This window comes from Oreochromis aureus, linkage group 4, assembly GCF_013358895.1.
Source record: "Oreochromis aureus strain Israel breed Guangdong linkage group 4, ZZ_aureus, whole genome shotgun sequence".
In the NCBI taxonomy this organism is placed as follows: domain Eukaryota; kingdom Metazoa; phylum Chordata; class Actinopteri; order Cichliformes; family Cichlidae; genus Oreochromis; species Oreochromis aureus.
Genome location: NC_052945.1, coordinates 8628997 through 8649021, shown reverse-complemented (window position 1 = coordinate 8649021; position 20025 = coordinate 8628997). Strand labels below are relative to the sequence as shown.

The following is a 20025-nucleotide window of genomic DNA, read 5'->3' as shown; positions in this document are numbered from 1 at the left end:
AATCAGTTAGCAATTTGTTGATATTAAGTCCGTAAAGTATGTGGGTGTGAACATGATGGGAACTTTCTGATAAGTGATCCTTTTAGTAACTGTGGGTGGGCGCTGATAAATTGTATTGTGTACAGAGGGATTTGCCATTGGTCCAGACAAGAGATTTGGAGCAGGCGTGGACTGAATGAAGGTGAAAATACTTGACCAATCTCACGAGAAAATATGAGATTTTACTGATTATTGTTTACATTGCAAAAACATGAGAACCGAACCGAATCGATCCGGATTCAGCTGAAACGCCTGCAACAGCACAACTTCCGAAATAGATTGGTTTCTTCCCTGAAGCGAGGAAGGCGACTGGAGACGAACTTTGTTTTGGTCGAGCTGACACCCAGGACCCTAAATTCATCACATCACCGGGGGAGATAAAGATAGGGGGGGTAACTAACGCTAGCTTAAAGACATCATTTATACCTGGTGAAAAACGCAGAATCTCGAGGGTCGCCATTGTGTGGAACGAGATAACCCGACCGATGCACGGTATGGTCCTCGGAGAGAGGGATGTGATGGGGATCCCCGCCTAAGTGGTATAGAAAGGCGGGTTTGGGATACCCGGAGTTGTCGAGGCCTCCGAGGGAATCCTCCGTCGTCTACCCTGAGCTACGCAGCGCGCTCCCGTGTCTTGATCGTTGCAATAAGCACGCGAGGGACGCGGCTGTGGATGCGGCCTAGCCTGGGAGGGTCTGCCGAGAACAGGGGGAAACAACGGAGACAGTTTCGGGGTTAACAGGCCCTTCAGAGGACCGTGAAAATATTAAATTACAGTAAGTATTTCGGTTGGTTGTCGAAGAAAATGACATATCTGGGCAAGCCTCTCGCTACATGGAGACTTCGTGGCACGAGCACCTGGCAACACAGAACAGAGATGATGCTTCTTTTTTGAGTTAGCCCGTTGGATACCTAATGCTAGCCATGTAATATGTTCGCAGAACACCTTACTGTTTCGGGGTTCAATTTACTATTTATTTGCCTGAGCAGTCATTTGATCGAGCAGGAGTAATCAACGTCTGTCTGTTCTGGGAGCGTTAATTGTTTGTCAAAAATCCAATCTTTATGTTACTAGCTAACGTTAACTGTTAGCTGCTGTATTGCAATGCTACGCTAAGTGATGTCCAACATCGGTAGACTTGTAGCTCATTTTCCAGTCTTGGCTGATTACTTCGCGGGTTATTCACAGAGGATGTTTTAGATCAATATGTTGTCATTATAACGTTGAGCCAGCCAAACCTGTAATGAGTAGAATTAAGGGCTGTTTGACATGGATTGACATGGATACCACAGGTTGCACTTTTTATTTTAATCCATGCAATTCATAGATAACTGACTTAGAACACAGTGTTGGGCGTGTAACGTTAACCTTTGCACAAGCTAGCAAGCTGGACCCTTATTGTCTATTGTGGCCTTTTCCATTGCTGTGAGTGTACTTGGCAGCCCCTCCATTAGTGACCTTTCATAACTCCAGCGCCATGTAACTTAGGCCTATAATGCCAGGGCGTTATCACATGATGCTATAATTTCCAAGCAATCACCTCACACATCTGGCCCACGTCTTTAATGCCTATTCAATGTCTGTTATTAGCTATATGTTGGGCTAGACTGTGCAATGTATTATTGAGTAACAAAGTTTTGTGGCTGGTACTTGCTGAACACATGATGTATAACATTGTTGTCAAGCTTATTGATGACTCAGAACAGGAATTTTCCACATCCATATAGCTAAAAACAGCCATGACTCATCACAAAAGATGGCTTTTGAAACAGTGAACCCTCACTCCCACTTGAATATTCCACACTCTTCAACACCTTCCTTAATCTGTGCTCTTGTCTCTGCAGCCATGATGGAAGAACTGCATAGCTTGGACCCCCGACGGCAGGAGCTGCTGGAGGCTCGCTTCACAGGGGTCGGTGTGGCAAAGGTTTGTGTTACAGCAGATGTCACAAAGGTGAAGCATCGGAAGTCTAGTCAGAGAGCTTATTATAATTACAGATTTTCTTAATTAAACATTTTTGTGAATCTCTTCCCTTTCTTTGTCTAACTCAGCCTCAGTATCATTCTGCTGTTTGGCCTGGACAAGCTTGGCCCCACTCCTTTTCTTTGTCTGTCTCTGGAGAAGGTTGAGCTGTGTCTGTGTTTTTTGGCTGGTGTGATATGGCATCTCTCCCTGGCTCATGATGTAGCGGCTGTATATGCAAGTGGTGATGCTTGCCAAAAAGGCCACAGACGGGACAGGGGTGGTAGAGGGAGGAGGAGTGAAAGCAGAAGAGGAATGCAGAAATGGTTCTTGACCAGGTGTAAGTGAAGGCAGCATTTAGCCTCACACCCCCTTTCTTGCTACATGGATGGGGCTGTCTTTGTGGAAGGTGATCTTGGAACAGTTAGGGAGTGAGAGTCAGCGCCAGGAGTGGGCCCTGTGCCAGCCATAGGCAGAGCTGAGCCCAGAGCATGGCATGGCTGCTGCCGCAGAGAAGATGGCGGCTCTTGCTAAGGCATCATGCCACAACTACCCTGTATGACAAGTGTGTGTGCGGGGTGGTTTAGAAAGTGAGGGAGAAGTAATTCAACAAATCACTCTGAAGAAATATCGGTTGGTGGTCTAAAAGCCTTCAATCTTACATAGAAGTTTGGAGTTTTTTTCTTTGACCTTGGAAAGCCTCGTGGCACTGCTACTGTCTTTGTTATCACTGACTTGGCATGAAAATTGTTATCCTTTGCAGAAAAAGATGTAGAGCACCTTTTGATAATGGAGCATAGGGGGGTCAGAGTCTGTTGGAAAGTGCCCCCTTGTTTTTGTAAAACAACCAAGATATGAATTTGGAGGGGGTTAAAAAGAAACCATCATTCGTAAATGATGCGAGGCATCTTTTCAATGTCTTTCTCTGGAGGGGGCACTAGTTAAGACTATAGTGAACAGGAGAAAAATAGATGACATTATCTAAAGGTGACGGAGAGACAGAGGAATACATCCCCAGCAGCATGCCTAATGTTCAGCCATTTTAGGAGGGTTCAGTGAGAGAGCTCTAGTGTGCTCTGAATGACTAAGTATCTCTCCCTGATTGGACAGTGCCTCCTGAATTCTGATGTGAATCACTTGATTGACAGGCATCACCTAGGGAACCAGCATTAGAACCGATGCAGGTCTACATTCTGTGGGAAGTTAATGGTGATGGTATTTAGCCAAGCCTCCGCATCCTTTCCCTCAGCTTGTCACCCATTTTACTCTCTTTTCTAACTCGTTCTCTCTCGCTCTTGCTCTCCGTCTCTCTTTCTCTCTCTCTCACACACACACACGGGCATGCATTTTGAGGATGAACTTTATGTCTACATGTCTCTTGCACCTTTTAAGCATATGTGTGGTTATTTGCTCTCTGTAAATTCTCTCATGTATTTTTTTACCTGACTTTTAATAGGGCTCAGGTCAGAATCAAAATGAGTCATCCAATCAGAGTCTATGCAGTGTGGGCTCGCTCAGTGACAAAGAGCTAGAGGTTAGTCTCAACCCTTACAGCATTATTGTTGTTGTTGTTTTTTTAATGCCAACCCCATCTCTGGGTGTTATATTGTAATGCATTTGGCTGATTCATGCTACTTTCCTCACAGACTCCTGAGAAAAAGGCAAATGACCAGAGAGTGAGGAAACGCAAAGCAGACCACTTTGACAGCCAAGGTAGGATTGTCTCTTTGAGTTCTTTTTATCATGTATCCCACATTTCCTCAGCTCCTTCTGAATTCCCCGATTCTCTGTTCCAGGCAAAGCAGGAGCAAGAGGACATAAAATTAGTGATTATTTTGAGGTGAGTGGCAGAAAATGTTCTCCCGTTTTTTGTGCTGGGAACAGCTACGCTCACATCCTCTGGAATGCTTCAGTATTGGGTGTATAATATTTCACATATCTTCTAACACCTTCTTTTAGCCACCTTGGTCTTTTCCATTGAACTGCTTTTTTCTTCTTCTTCTTCCATTCGTCATTTCTTCCGTTACCTATCTATCAGTTTGCGGGAGGTAGCGGTCCTGGTACCAGCCCTGCCAGGGGAATTCCACCAGTGGTCCGCTCTTCCCCACAGCACTCTCTGTCCAACCCCCCTGTCATGGTGAGCACGTTTGCTCTATGGTCTTTCTCGTGCTTTTCTTTACTCTTTTTTTTGTTTGTTTGTTTTATCTCAGCACTTTCCATTGTCTCACTTGTCTTATTAAGAAGATGTGAAGAATCAAATGTGGTCTGTAAATGCCCTGTACAGAATCTGTGTTCGGTGCAGTACAATGCATTTAGCAGTTAAAACCAAGGGGAAAAAGTATTGAATGAGAAATGGCTTATTTAATACTGTTTGTCAAGCAAAAAGGCAGCTAATAATATTATAATCCAAAAGAGGTTAGATGAACCTGTTGCACATTTGCTACTTTTGTAAACCAGAGGCCTTGCATCTTTCCAAGTAAAATGAATTGTTTAATACACCTGAGCTTCTTTTTTTCATCCAAAACTTTAGACTTGCCTATTTTATCTCCTATGCTTCTCATTTATTTCATTTTGCGATTTCCATAAGTGTTCTTGTTCCAGATTGCTACCATGTTTTATCGCAACTATTGTGATGAAGGCGACTGATGAGTGTTTCTATCTTCCAGGTGCAGCAAGGAAGCCCGTCATCTGTCAGCTCCAACACAGAGCACTCCTCTTGTTCACTGAAGCCTCCTTCTCTTCACATGCTCCACAAAGCCACACAGGTACTGGACGCACTCTTCCAGCTGGCTGTTTGTCTGATTTAACTCTTATTTGAATTGTAAGTTGGTAAATAGTCAGCATATGTACCAACAAGTCACAAGCAGTCACTATAAGATGGAAGATATTGTTAGATGAAACTACTTGTTGCACTGCATTTCACTGTGATGTAGACTGATCCAGCATTAACCGACACTTTTGTGCTCAATGTACCCTTTAGTCTGACCTTACTATAGAGAAACTAACAGCAATGGAGAACAACAAGAACTCTGACCTGGAGAAGAAGGAGGGCCGCATAGACGATTTGTTGCGGGTACTAATCTCATTATACTTCACCCCTGCTACTCTGCTTGCAATTTTCATTGGTTTTGAGAATACCATGTTTTCTGTCTTGTGTTTTTTTTTTTTTTTTTTTTTTTTCTTCACTCAAGGCATGTTAGAGTTGACATTTCTGCTTTTATAAAAAAGTATTATTTTTCTTCATTCTTCATATATGAACATTTTCGTGCTTGATTATGTTCACTTCCAGGCCAACTGTGATCTGAGGAGGCAAATTGATGAACAACAGAGAATGCTAGAGCGATACAAGGAACGCTTAAATAAGTGTGTGACCATGTCCAAGAAGCTTCTGATTGAAAAGGTATGTTTATGCATTGATGTAATTTTAAACTATTAGTTTCCAAAGTGAATAAGTCATTTGATTAATGAGCTACTTGAACAAATCCTGAAATAGGGCACTTCACAATAAATAATCCAGCTTTAATGCCTGCCTTTCTTCCCTCCCCTTATTCCAGTCTAAACAAGAGAAGATGGCATGCCGGGATAAAAGTATGCAGGATAGGCTTCGACTGGGTCATTTCACCACAGTGAGACACGGTGCATCTTTCACTGAGCAGTGGACAGATGGATATGCTTTCCAAAATCTTATCAAGTGAGGCTCTGCGTGTTGTAATGCATTAAGTAATTGTGCTAGTTTAAATGTCAAAATCCGACTGGGAAAAATAATTTTGTTTTTTCCAGCAGTTGTAGCAAGCAGAATCATAGTCTGAATGCTTTGTTGTGCCAAACACATTTGCTTTCCTAACAGGAGCACCTTATACTCTCTGTAGGCTCCCATTGTTAATCTTTTTGTATTATATATTTATTTTAGCTTATTTTATTATTCATATTATTATCTGTGTGGGGATTATGCTGGAGCGGCCAGGGGATGAAGGCCAGGTTGGTGAAAGATGGGAGAAGAAAGCAGAGGAATAGAAAAAGAAAAGGGACAGAAAGAAAGAGAGAAAAGAAGTGGGGGGGAGATGATGAAGCAAATGGACACGATGGGCCTCCAACTGCTGCATCTGTAAATAAATAAATAAAAAATACACTCAAATGATACACAGCACATGAAAACAAAATGGGAGGTGCACACATAAACATACAAATTTTCCTGTGTCTGTAGAAATAATGTTTTAATCAATAATATACTAGCGCTATTTGCATTTGAACTGGATGCATAACCTTATATGAATCTACTGTTGTTGATTAATTTCCTTAGCTCATACTTGAACAAATTATTAGGTCCATTTTTCCTGCTAATGTATTGTCTATTTCCAGACAACAGGAAAGAATCAACTCCCAGCGAGAGGAGATTGAAAGGCAGAGGAAGCTGCTAGCCAAACGCAAGCCGCCCTCCATGGCTCAGACCCCACCACCAAGCCTTGAGCAAAACAAACGCAAAAGCAAGGCCAATGGAGCAGAAAGTGAAGCGTATGATGCTTTTGTTCATTTGTTTTCTCTTTTATACTAGATATCATCCCTCTGTATATTTATTTGGAGCTGCCTTTTTTTTGGTCTTGCAGGTTATCACAGGCAGAGTACCATGAGCAGGAGGAAATCTTTAAGCTAAGATTAGGCCATCTGAAGAAGGTAATCCTCCATGTTTTTGATTCCAGGTGCTCATTATGGACCTTTTCTTTACTTGTTTTGTTTTGTTGCACAGCTTCTCACATTTATATTTTGTCTTTTGCAGGAAGAGGCTGAGATCCAAGCAGAGCTAGAGAGATTGGAGCGAGTGCGAAATCTTCACATACGCGAGCTGAAAAGGATCCATAATGAAGATAATTCCCAGTAAGATTTCTTAGTCCCATTTCAGACATCGAGTATAGTCAAGCCCCGAAATTTTCTTTGGATGTATTCCTAGAGTACCTGTGAATTTCAGATGTGGTCTTAAAAAAAAAAAAAAAAAAGGCCTATAAGTGCCTATTTTTATTGTCGTTCAAAGGGCCATAAAAATTTGTGGAGGATATTTGCCATTTCTGCAAAATTGCAGAATGTATACGAACGCTTATTAGTTAGGTTCTAAGGAAAAATTCACGAATGACTGAGGCCATGAACTCTGAACTGTGACTTTGCAGGGGTACAATGTACATAGCATTGCTGTTAAAGTGACACCTTAGTCATTCATAGATAAGGTGACTTTAATTTTAATGTGTTCATACATTCCAAATCCATTTGATTAATTCTTGAACTTCACCTGTGATAATATATGCAGTTTTTTTTCCTTTGTTCTCTTACTAAAAACGAATAGAGCAAAATTTGTTTATTGTGCATATAATTAGACATGAACACAGAGACTGAGTGAAGTAAGGAATCCTTGTTTTGGAGAACCAAGCTGTATAAAAATAAAATGTTTTATGATGACCAATATTGTAAATCTAATCTTATTATAAGTTGGTATTGACAGCACCGTGAGATGGACTGTTGTAACTTAAAATAAGTAATGATAGTTAGATAGTTTAAAATGCTGTTTTCAAATAATTTATTCGGGTTATACCCATTTTAGACTTCACTTCCTGCATTTCAGAGTTTTTTTTTTTACTTATCTAATCCTTTGAAAGCCTATTTGTCAGTGTAACTGGCTTCATTCCAAGTTGTTCTAAGTTAAAATGGATAACAAGTTTCAGGTTCCAGGTCAGTAATATTGCTTTGTTACCAGATTGTTTAGTTGGGGTAAAATGCCGTCAGTGTTGGAAAGTTCTTTTGTTTTCTTCATCTCTTCTCCACCAAAATAATCTGAGGTGTCCTTCTGCTCCTAATACCTTTTTTTTTTTTTTTTTTTTTCCTCCGTTCTGTGCAGATTCAAAGATCACCCTACGCTAAATGACCGATACCTGCTACTCCATTTACTTGGACGGGGAGGTTTCAGTGAAGTTTACAAGGTGAGTGAGTAATGAGGAAAGAGATTAATCAGTCTTTCTTTCTTTTCTTGCATTTTCATATATTTTTTGTCTGTGTTTTGCTGCCTTTACAGCATTTTCAAGTAAATGATTATGCCTGAATGTTTAAAAAATATTATTAATAAACATGACTTAAATCTGAAGTTCTGCTTTGGCTAATTAAAGCAATGGCTGCTACAGATGCTTACTGATGCACTTTTTTTCCAGGCCTTTGACCTAACAGAGCAAAGGTACGTTGCGGTCAAAATTCACCAGTTAAACAAGAACTGGAGGGATGAGAAGAAGGAAAATTATCACAAGTGAGTGCTTTGCCATTTTTAAGGCAATACTATTGTATATTTAACATAGCTTTGACTGATCTTCTGTGCCATTTTAACTTCATTGCATAAATGCGTTATTTTCAGACATGCTTGCAGAGAATATAGAATCCATAAAGAGCTCGACCACCCACGAATAGTTAAACTCTATGACTACTTTTCACTTGACACTGACTCGTAAGTCATTGCTTTTAAAACAAATACTTGAAACTTGCACCACATTCTGCCAAGGTGCTTAAACACCTCCTCTTTGTTTTGAAACAGGTTCTGCACAGTCCTGGAATACTGTGAGGGTAATGACTTGGACTTCTACCTGAAGCAGCACAAGTTAATGTCAGAGAAAGAGGGCCGCTCCATCATCATGCAGATCGTTAATGCCCTCAAGTACCTCAATGAGATCAGACCGCCCATTATCCACTACGACCTTAAACCCGGTAAGTCTTCACTTTTGCTCTTGCATCGTTAGAGCTTGGCACCTTTCTTCTTTATGTTCAATAAATAGTAATACCATCAGTAAAATTAACCACTTGCCTTCCTGCTGCTGCAGTTTTTAAACTGCCTTATAGATAGGTTATTAACAAGGAACAAACCCTCATTCATAACCAAGTAACTTTCTTTTTCTTTTTTCTTGTTTTATGCCTTAATCAATAAAAAAAAACTCTAAGATTAGCAATGTGTTTTACAAGAGGGTTGTGTGTTGACTTGGGTGTTGTTAACCTGGCATGTTTTTTGGTGTTGGAAGAAACTGGAGGTTCTAGAGAGAGCCTGTGCAAGCACAGGGAGGAACATGGGAACTCCAGAGAAAGACCCTTCCTGGGTTTGAACTTTTTGTGGAATAAAAGTGCTAAACATAGATCCACTGTGCCAGCTGCCATCTTATTTTATATTGGATATTTTCTTTCATGCCTGTGAATCTTTTCCTCTCTCTTTTCAGGTAACATTCTGTTAGTGAACGGCACTGCTTGCGGGGAGATCAAGATCACAGACTTTGGCCTGTCAAAGATCATGGATGATGACAGCTACAACTCGGTGGATGGGATGGAGCTTACTTCACAGGGAGCAGGAACGTACTGGTAAGATTTAGGCTGAAAGATAACGGTGTTTAGAAAGGTCAGAAACGAATGTACATGAGTGGAGAACAAGTCGTATCGAGCCTTCCGGTAATTATTAAAGCTTGTATAAAAATTAGCCAATGAATTTCTGCAGATTAGTAGGAGAGAAAATTTCACACAACAGCTATTGGTAAAGATAAACCGTAGAGTGTCTCTGGGAGGTGGGACGGAGCTAAGATATGACACAGCTGCACAGTGAAAGCTGAGCAGGCTTATAGTCAATGGAGATGGGAATTTTGTCAGATTGTACAGCACACTGTCTGGATTGTCTGAAGGTAATGAAATTGCAAAGGAGTGAAATTAAGGGGCACTTGAAGTCACTTGTATTGAATAACTGCATTCCTTCTTAATATTGGCAGGGTAGAAATATTCAGTGTTTGTGTCATTGATTGTAATTGACTGGTCGCGGAATAATACCATAACAATGGAGAGAAAACATAATCAGGATTATGCATGTAAAACAAAAAACTGAAGTGAGGTTGTAGCTAAAAAGCATTTAAAGCAGTCCTTTACTCGTAATAGTTGTAATGTTTTTGTGGTTTTTGTTAATGGTTGTTTCTGCAGTTCCGGTTTGTGTATAAGTGTATATGTAAAGCTCATCTTGCAATTTAACTCTGATTGCCTGGTTTTTATTTAGAGTGCAACGTTTATTTAAATAATTGTTATGCTGTTGAGTGCACCTTGAAAGTCCAGACAGTATAATTGGGCTTGCTGAAATTCATGAATATTAACACGGCTCCCGTCTTCTTTTTTAGGTACCTTCCCCCAGAGTGCTTCGTTGTTGGAAAGGAACCACCCAAAATCTCCAATAAAGTTGATGTGTGGTCTGTGGGAGTCATTTTCTACCAGTGTTTGTATGGCCGCAAGGTAGGAAACTCGCACTGAATAAACATTTTAAAAAGACGGCTGAGCTGCATTTGGGATCATTTTAGATGATTTTTTTTTTTTTCCCACATTTATTTTTAGAGAAAAGAAATTTAGTATAACTGCACAACAGCGCATGTGAATTATTTATATTCAGTTTTTGTAGATCAACTTGGTATTGTTGGTTTGTTTGGTTGGTGTTGGTGTTTTGTTTTGTTTTGCGTCATCCATTTAATATCCCAGAAATATTGGTGTTATTCTTTTCTATGTTTATATTTATGCCTCTTTGTTTATCTATTTGTATCTCTAGTTCTACACTTCATTTTATTGCTTTGTTGTCTGTTGTATGTGTGCTGCTATGACAACCTAATTTCCCTCTGGGAATAATAAAGTTTAGCTGATTCTTATCACATTTAACACATTCTAAATGGTACGTAGAGACTGACCTAGCTCAGGCAGAAGCAGTGTTTGTGCATACCTACATTTTTTTTCATTAAAGCTAACCTACAACAACACAAAAATATCAGCACAAACAGTCACACTCGTAACTAGGGATGGGTATCGTTTAGGTTTTATCCGATACCGGTGCCAAACCGGTACTTTTGAAACGGTGCCGGTGCTTAAACGGTGCTCAAACCGGTGCTTAAAGAATGGAGAACACAAAATTGGTCCAAAAACCTCTCATGTTCAGCTGGTTTTTTTTTTTTTTGTAAAAAGATAACAATGTTAGCCTTTTCTGCAGCTATAGGGCATATATGGTATCACTCTTGGCTGGAAGCAGTGCTTAAACAATGGAAAAAACACAAACTTTGTCCAAAAACCTCTCATGTTTAACTGTTTTCCACTTTTTCTTTGGTCATTTTAGCCTTTTTGGCCAGGGTGAAGGGAGTATCTGCCATCAAACAAGAAGGCAGCCGCATGTAACTACGACGGTGTTTGCTAGTTCACCTTACATGCATTAATGTAATAATGTGGTTAGCGTACTCAACGTTAATTACACACGAACAACATTAAGCTACTCACGCAGAGGAGAACGGCTGCTGCTGCCATCATCATCCGTCATCATTTCTGCTACGCTGACAGGGCTAGGGGCCAGGACTCTCCTCTTCTGGTTTTTGGGGGATGTTGCTAACTCCGGGTCCGATAACAGGCACCACACCCGCAGTAGATGTGCACGGTGTGAGGTCTCGCAGCAAGCTATCAAACACGGCGCATTTCTCGGCTTTAAAAAAAAAACGCTATGCGTCGCCAGGTGTTTCATCAGATTTGAGGTGTTACCTCCTTTGACAGTATCACAGTATCAGCTTAAAGCACTTGTTGCAGGCTGCTGAGTTTGCATCTTTTGCTGTGAAGTACAGCCAGACTTTTGACCGCTTCGCCTTGGGCATTTTTAATCTGTAGCTCTGCTCTAAAAGAACGTACGTACCTGGCCCCGCCTACTATCCTCGGAAACGTAAAATGATTGGCTAGAATTGGCTCAGGAAAAAAAAAAAGCACCAAAATAAAGCACCAAAATGTGCGCTGCTTTTCGGTCTGGTTACTACCGTTTACCGGTATGTCAGAACCGGTGCCATGATGGCACCGGACACCGGTACCCATCCCTACTCGTAACCCTCAAATATCTCTGTAGGCCATTCTTTTTAAAAGGTAAACTGCACATTTGGTAATTTCTCATCCTTATTCCTCAATTTAACCCCTTAGAAATAAATCGCAAATGCCTCCCAAACTGTTTTCACTCTCCTGTGTCAAAAAAAGCCTATTGGTTTTCTGTTTGTTTGTTCTGTTAGGTTTTGTTTTAACTGCTTTTTTCTTTTGCAGCCCTTTGGCCACAATCAGTCCCAGCAGGACATTTTACAGGAAAACACCATCCTGAAGGCGACAGAAGTTCAGTTCCCCCCTAAACCTGTAGTCACACCTGAAGCTAAGGTATCGCACTCATGATTTTTGGCTTTGCATTTTCAAATACTTCAACTGCAACACTTTTTTTCTCCCCTTAAAATCTCTGCAGTCAAGTGCACGTACTGTCCTTACACCCTGTTTTTCGTTCACTCCCCAGGCCTTTATAAGGCGCTGTCTAGTCTACCGTAAGGAGGACCGCATCGATGTGCATCAGCTGGCCAGTGACCCCTTCCTTATGCCCCACATCCGCAAGTCAGTGGCCTCGTCGGGCACCTCAGGCATGGCAATGGCTTCCACATCCAGCTCCTCCAACAGCAGTGCTTCAAACTGAGCCCACACCCCTTAACTGACTACCGAACTGAATTCATTTAAAAGGGTGGGGTGGGGCGGGAGCGACGCCATACTGTGTCACCCCCTCCTAACAGCATCCCACCTTGCCATGAAAAGCCCAAGGGGAAACTGGTCAGATGGCAGCAAGGGGTGGGTGAGAAGTCATGGATGGTTTGGGGAGACAACACGTCACCCTTCATCCCTCTCATATCCATCTACCCCAGCCCACCTGCCCTGCTTTCTCAAAAGGGTGACATCGTTCTAGGGGTCAAAGCCCTGGATGACTCACATAGCAAGGGGCAAGTTTTTCCACCGTGTTGGTGAAAAATGGGGTTCAGTGTTTCAGATTTTTCTTTTCTGCTTTAAAAAAAAAAGAGAAAATAAAATGAAGTATAGAACTGCTTCAGCTTGGCCAGATGGAAAGGACTGTGGAAGGCCTCATACCTATACACACTCACAGATACATCCATGCATGAGCCATTCTGGTCCAAGGTAGTCTGAACTCCGCTAGCTCAAATATTTTTGTTTTCATTTCCCTGAACTTAACTGAGGGAACCAGTCGGGGGGCTGTTATTGTATTGAACCCTAAATATCTATGGCACTATGTCATTCAACCTGCTGTTCTGGGAACCCTTGCCTCGAATAAATTCCAGACCTGAATAGTTTGTGACGAGGAGGGACAGAGTTGACGGTCTCATGTACCCCCTCCCTCGCATATCCTCGTCAAACTCCTGTGACCAAAGCGTACAACTTCCAGATGGTGGCAGTGTTTCACCTCTGTTTTTATAATGAATGGTTTTAGAGTTGTGCTACTTGATATGGGGTGGAAGCTGTTGAGAGGAGATCCCTTTTAACATTTTTTTAAACTTCTCAATTTAAACCAGTTTTATGGGGAAAACTGTTGTTTTTCAAGTTGCCTTTAATTAGAACTGTTAATGTTTTGTTTGCCCCCTTCCCCACTCCCCCACCATAAACACATATTTATTTAGGTATGTTTGAATTTATTTTTGGCCAATAAAATGCAAGGGACTGGTTTACCTTATAGTACTGTTGGGGGAGATTGGGCCTTAGCAGAAAGTTGCATAAAACATTAAATACTATTGGTTAAAATGTGTCTGTTGTTCTTGGTTTCTGTGTGATGGGGTTACCATCACAGCTTTCTTTCCATCTTCATTTTAAATGCAGGTGTATTCATGAGCATATGTATCTTTTTCATTATTTGTCCCCTCGATGTTCCTTTAGAATCGATTTAATTGACTATTAATGAAATTTGCATTCAGCCCCATTTGGCTGCAGATGGGTTGAGTCACTAGTTCCAGTCATTATGCAAATGTACTGTTTATAAAGTTAGGGAAACCTGGAGTCAGCTGAGACTGAAAAAGTCACTTGGATGAGGGACGAAACATTTCTCCCACTGAAAATGCTACGTCCAGATGAACAGAATCAACTTTTTGGGACTTATATTTATAATTTATTCTTCAATAATTGAGCAAATGGAACACGTTGTGCCAAGGAAATAAAGCATGGACACAAACAGTCTGAAGAAACCTTAATAGGGGAGCTCAATGCAACAGTTTCTTTATAAATCTGATTACAAATACAGATTTTTCTAACTTCTGCTTTTCTACAGTTGCATGAAGGGCAACATTTATACAGCTATTTTTAAAGCCCACACTCAGTGGGTTCTCTTTTGTGTGTCTGCGGTAACAGGCTGAGTAATAGTTGATGTATTTTGTATTTGAAGACAGCTGGAGAATGTCATAACAGACCTAGTTAAATTTCTAGTGTCAGCTCTTTTTTTCCTATAACACAGATTTGGCAACTCACTCATTCAAATTCAAACTTTATCCTATCGTTATTAAAAAGCTTTATAAATCAGTTGTTTTAAGTGGTACTTGGTGTGAAACCCTTGTAATGTAAAATCTTTAGTGCTGCATTACAGGTTATTTGCCATGTTCATATCCTTCAACTCAAGGCTCTCTGCTATAGCAGGTCTCTCACGAATCAGCCATGATAACTTTTCTGAGTTCAGCTCTGACAAACATGAGCTTAATAAGCTTATTGGGGGTTTTTGTTGTTTTTTTAACAGGGTTTTAAAAACAAAATGGAAAGTCCAGAATTTTATTTATGCATTTTTTTTTAATTGTAACTACTCTGCGGTCAAAAACACTAAATATGTGTATAATTTCTTAAAAATATAGATATCGGCCTTATTACTTTTTTTTTTTTTTTTTTAAAGATTGTTTTTCGATTACAAAAACAGATTTCAGTTATTGTCAGTTATACAATGTACTGTTTATCAGGTTGGGGAAACCTGCAGTTCAGGTATTGTGCACAATAACTGAACACAGTTATTGTGCAGTGTTGGGGAAACCTGCAGTCAGCTGAGAATGAAGAAGTCACTTGGATGAGTGACGAAACGTTTCTCCCATTGAAAACGCTACGTCCAAATGAACAGAATCAACCTTTTGGGATTTACTTACCTGGATGATTAAGCATGCATCAAGACATTACATTATAGAAGTATAACTCGACGTCCTGTATCACACGCTCGGACCTCATTTTGGGAACCATATCAACACCGTCACACACTCAGTGTTGACTCTGCTCCATTCATTTCACTCTCCTCTGACTGAGAGGCAGACGGAGCTCTAGCGGTCAGACTCGCCACCACCAGCTCTGCATCCTCCGTCCTCGGAGTCAAACAGTCGGGCCGTGGGTGCTCCGACGTTACTTTTTTCCCTCCACGTTTGGGTGTTTTTGCAGCTTGTGCTGGCGTGTGCGGCTTCGAGCATGCAAAGCAAGCGCAGTTACCGAAACAAGGAATCGGGGGCAACATGGACAAATCGGCAACTTATACTTTACAAATGCACTTTATATTTATTCATCTTTAGTCTGGAACTGAAGAGGAGCGTAACGGGTGAGGACAAAAACAAAAAACAAAAAAAAACTCTTGCTTGATTTCATTCATGTAAAGTCGAGAAAAAGCAGCAACCATATTGTGCATGCATTTGTTTTGGTAAAGACTTCCACGCGGAAAATACATTAAAAGCTTCGCATTGTGGCTTTAGTGCTTTGGTATGCCACGAACCAAAAAGGCCAAGCAGTGAGTGGAACCAGATGTGGAGAAAAACTGGGGGAGGAGGAAAGAGGCTACAGGCTTAGTGTCTGTATAGTGATTCTTATTTATGCGTAAAGTTAATCAGAAAACACAAAGAAAGGCACCTTTTTGAGAGGCCTGTTTGATCTATTTTGGTAACCGATGGGAATCTTTAGACTGTATTGTAAAATTGACGTGGAGACACGCTTCATTTGGCACCCTGCGGGCAGATGTGACCTTTGCATCCTGTTACAGGCTGCAATTAACACATTCAGTCCGGCCCTACAGAACTGTTAGGTCTGCACATCACTTAAAAACCCACATATTTTCCAAAGATTAGAAAAGAGGTAGATAACATCATTGTTTGCTTTTAAACGCCTGGCTTTAAATCAGATTTGCTTAATTTCTTTCCCAATTTCATGCTTGTCATCTAAAAGTTTGTCAGACTTACTAGGTTTAACCTGTCAGTGACTATTCTGCTTCATTTTGTACGAATGATTAAATAATGTGTACAAGCAGCTACCACAAAGAAATTCAATAAGTTAGGCTATGCATTCTGACCAATCTTCGTTTAATATTTCCATGTGATCAAAATGGGGTTTAGAAACAGGCTGAGTTGTCTTGTTGTCATTGCTTCTTATGCTGTTTAACACTTTGAAGTTTGAAGATGTCGGTCTGCACACAAATCCATGACAAAATGTGAAATAGGCACGAAAAAGCCTTTTGTGTGTGTGTTCGTGTTTTTCTTTTCCCTTTGAATTTGTGACTAATGTAGTTCAATATGCAATATATTTTGTGTTGAGGAACACAAAAAAACTTCAGAACATGAGTCAGTATATTAAAGGTCGTGGTTAGTTCATGAACTGCATTATGCCACACAAATATCCTTTTTTTTTTACATCATTTTTTTTTAGTTTTGAACTGACTTCCACCTCTCTGCCATTGTCAAGGTTTTTTAGACCAAATGGATGAGATGTGAAAAGATTATTATGCTTTACTGATTTTAAAAGATGACATGCTGCCTCTTGATGTCCTGCTTTGTGAGTGATTTTGCAATTCCTAGCCACCAGATTTACCCCCAAAATATCTTTGGTCTAAAATAGGCCAGCATTTGGTAATTAGTTTTAACTCTTTCATTGGATGTTGTTTGATTTTTTTAGTAGATGCTCATGGAAAACAAATGATGGGCTTAAAAGGGATTAAGATATGTTTGGGGTTTTTTTTGTTTTTTGTTCTTTTTATATAAGTGGCAGAAAATAGCATGGCATGCCATTTCAGAATAAGTTTCACATCCATTTTCAGTATTGATGTAGCATCCTCCAGCGCTAAGCTCTCACACCAAGCTTCCATTAAATTTATTTTAAAAATGTTTAAAAGAAAGTATCACAGTTAACAGCAGAAATAGAGCTGGCTCGTATCTCACTTGTTTTAACAGCTAAACCTACACTGTGATAAACTGTTATCGCCATTATAAGAGTGGGAGTGATGGAAAGTTTCAATGGTGTGCACTTATTCTCACTCTGGTTTCTAAATTTGATCCGCACTTTCCCAGAGGTTCCAGTTCGCTCTGTTTCAGAGTGTGGCTGCAAAATGCAAATAGACTCTTTTCTCCAAACCCCTTCTCCTCAGATGAGGTAAAAGCCCATTCACAGTCAGGGTTGCTTCAGACGCCAGACCACCATAAAACGCCAATGAAGCAAAAGCAGCCAGCTGGAATTTCCTGTCTGTTTGTTGCTTGCCATTTTATCACACTGACCAGTTAAAGATCTGCTTTTTTGTTTTATCTCTTACATCTGTCAAAATAAGGTTATATGGGGAAAAGACTTTGACTCATACAGTGATTTAGATCTTAGAGATAACTTTAAAAATACAAATGACAGAGAAAAAACAATCCACCTGGTTTTAATTGTCAGGGAGAAACAATGATTCACATTCAAAATAGTGTAATGTTGAGAAATTTGTTGAACAATGTTTTGAGCCAAGACTTGCTACTGACTTGTTGCCCGTATCTCTAAGTATTATTCTTCAATCTGTTCCAACAGATGACTGCATTCAAGAATCAGAGGTTCTGGGAATATCTGCCTTTCCTGGCATTTGTTGCTAGTTGTTCTTGGCCATGTGTTTCAGCCTGTGTCTTCAGTAGGAAACCTTTTTCGGCTTTGAAAAAGGGGGTGACAGGGCAAAGAAAAGGATGAGATCACAGCAGGAGAGCTGTTGTGGCTTAGCTTTCACAGGGCTCAATGGCTTAAAGTTAATCTGGAATTCTGCACTCTCTCTGATTGCCCGGGAGTTTTTCTCACATCAAACATTCAGTCGTGTCGCCTCCAGACTGGAATTAAAACTCTGAGTCTGCTTCTTGATGTCTGGAACTTCAGCTTCAGGTTGTCTAATGGTTCAAAAGCTTATGAGAAGAGAGTCTCATCCTGTCACTGTATTAATGTTAAGCATATATTCACACACTGAAATTCATTCAGTGCAGTGTAATCCAGATGTTGACTGGCACGGTACTGTGCGAAACTCTTCCCATGGGCACTCTTCAGCTTAAAGCACTTTATTATTATTATTATTATTATTATTATTATTATTATTATTATTATTATCATTATCATTATTATTATTATTATTATTATTAATATTATTATAGAACTCCTATTGTTAAAAGCTCAGAATAATCAAAGTGATTTACTTCAGTTTATCCCTCAGCCTGTTAACAAGTCAGCGCTGTGTAACTTTAGCTACTCAAGTGTTCACACAACTTTTTATTTACAATGAGACATGTAACTAAATCCTGAAAAAGACTGGAGCACAACCTCTTTGAGGCAGACATCGCTCTGTAATTGCAAAGCAGGGATAATTTACCATTTAGAGCTGAGAACAAGTCAATGTTAGAACGTTTTATATGAGCTGAAAAGAATTCTTAGTGAGTCATTTTTAAGCAAAAATCCCTGCATTTTACTGGTTTTACTCCAGAAATTTCTCTATTTGGTAGATTTCTAACTTCTAGGCAAAGCAGCACAGTTAAAAAAAGCAGAATCAGAAGATTAGAAGCTGCTAATTATAAAATTAAATGCTTTGGTGTGTGGCTGAAGAAAAAACTGAAGAGACAGAAGACACTGGTCACAGAAAAGTTAGAAGTATGTTTACGTTCGCCAGGCAGTGCAATAATAGAGTGAGTAGAAATACAGCCACATGGAAAGATAGTTTTGCCTCAGAAGCATTCAGAATGTTTTTTTTGTAACTGGACGATGAAGTATAAGCTCCCACTTGCTTTTACCATGAAAAGAAGTAAAAGCAAATGGCTTCTGTGCCCCATTCAGGCAAATTACTCCCTCTGATCTAATTCTTCTCATGATTAGAACGGTGAGCTCGTACCAAATAAGCCTATCGTCTTGCTGTTGCTGGATGAGTGGTTGCTATAACTTAAGAGCAGGTTGGCCTCATATCTGATTACATTGTACTTCAAACTGAACCGCTCTGCCACTGAGCTTTGGCCATTTTTTTGCAATCAAATGAGCGTACATTGGTTCTGAGAAACACAGCCACAGAGGCTAACAGCCTGTAGAGGGGCGTGTTGACTCCTTCAGATTATAGGGATGTTTTTTTATGGCACTCATTATGAGTCTTCATTGTTTCTCCATCCATAAAATCAGAACGGGAGGTTTGTAGTGTTTTAGCTGAGCAATGGTTTGTTTAAGGTACCTATATAGAAAGAAAAATCTGACCCCTTGACCCCTTGACAGTGAGTTAGTGATGACTTTTGACTTAAACTATTCTGAGTTGTCCCATTGACGGATTATTTTTCGGATAGTCCCTGTAATTGATTTGAGTTCAGTAAACTCTGAGAATCAATAGATGAATGGATTCATTATTACTGGTAGGACATGGTGGCCCGACACCTTTCTTTGACACTTCATGTTGCCATTACCACAGTGCCCAGGGATTTTTCCATTTCTTACCCTTCTTCCTGGTCTCTTTCAGGAGCCTGCTGAGTAGGAATGCTGAGGGTCTCGCTTTCGTCCCTCAATCCCTAAACCCCAAACCACAGAGAACATATTTCTGTTTATTTTGGAAATATTTGTTCTGAAATACTTTTAATTTTAGGTCAGTTTTATGCTTCTGACTTGCCTGTTTTTGTCTGTTTTTTGCCTTCACCACTACACACAGGAGTGCCTTGACTGTCCTGATTTCTTGGTTTGTTCTAAAAAAGAAAAGAAAAGAAAAGAAAAGAAAAGAAAAGAAAAGAAAAGAAAAGAAAAGAAAAGAAAAGGCGGACTTAAAATAAACCACAAACATTTTCTGAAACAGGGTGCTGGGTTTTGTTACAGAAAATCTTTGTCATTGAAGCTTGCATCCAACCACACAGGATGTGTTCTTTTTTTAATAGCTTTAGTTTTATGGTAATGTTTTATTTTAGTTGGG

General features: G+C 40.1%; 2 protein-coding genes across 5 annotated transcripts in view; both read left to right on the top strand.

Annotated features, from left to right (window-relative positions):
• The first annotated feature begins 120 nt into the window (after positions 1–120).
• Positions 121–13703, top strand: tlk2 (tousled-like kinase 2). 4 transcript variants are annotated; one of them, XM_031753451.2, is made up of 21 exons: positions 121–181; positions 1885–1967; positions 3460–3537; positions 3650–3716; positions 3800–3843; positions 4042–4140; positions 4670–4768; positions 4984–5076; positions 5293–5403; positions 5558–5694; positions 6363–6515; positions 6608–6674; positions 6778–6875; positions 7885–7966; positions 8192–8283; positions 8389–8478; positions 8566–8735; positions 9236–9374; positions 10169–10280; positions 12096–12203; positions 12334–13703. In XM_031753451.2, exons 2-21 carry the CDS (start codon positions 1887–1889, stop codon positions 12505–12507), a joined length of 2094 nt encoding a protein of 697 aa, XP_031609311.1. In that variant the 5' UTR covers positions 121–181; positions 1885–1886; the 3' UTR covers positions 12508–13703. The 4 variants fall into 4 exon arrangements, with proteins under 4 accessions (XP_031609311.1, XP_039467261.1, XP_031609310.1 ...); XM_039611327.1 differs by lacking the exon at positions 121–181 and adding an exon at positions 196–431; XM_031753450.2 differs by lacking the exon at positions 121–181 and adding an exon at positions 196–815.
• Positions 13704–15113: 1410 nt separating this feature from the next.
• mrc2 (mannose receptor, C type 2) overlaps positions 15114–20025 on the top strand; it is a 30368-nt gene continuing 25456 nt past the window's right edge. Inside the window, 1 exon segment of the mRNA XM_039611243.1 lies at positions 15114–15426. Within this exon segment, the coding sequence (XP_039467177.1) occupies positions 15300–15426 (127 nt within the window). The 5' untranslated portion in view covers positions 15114–15299.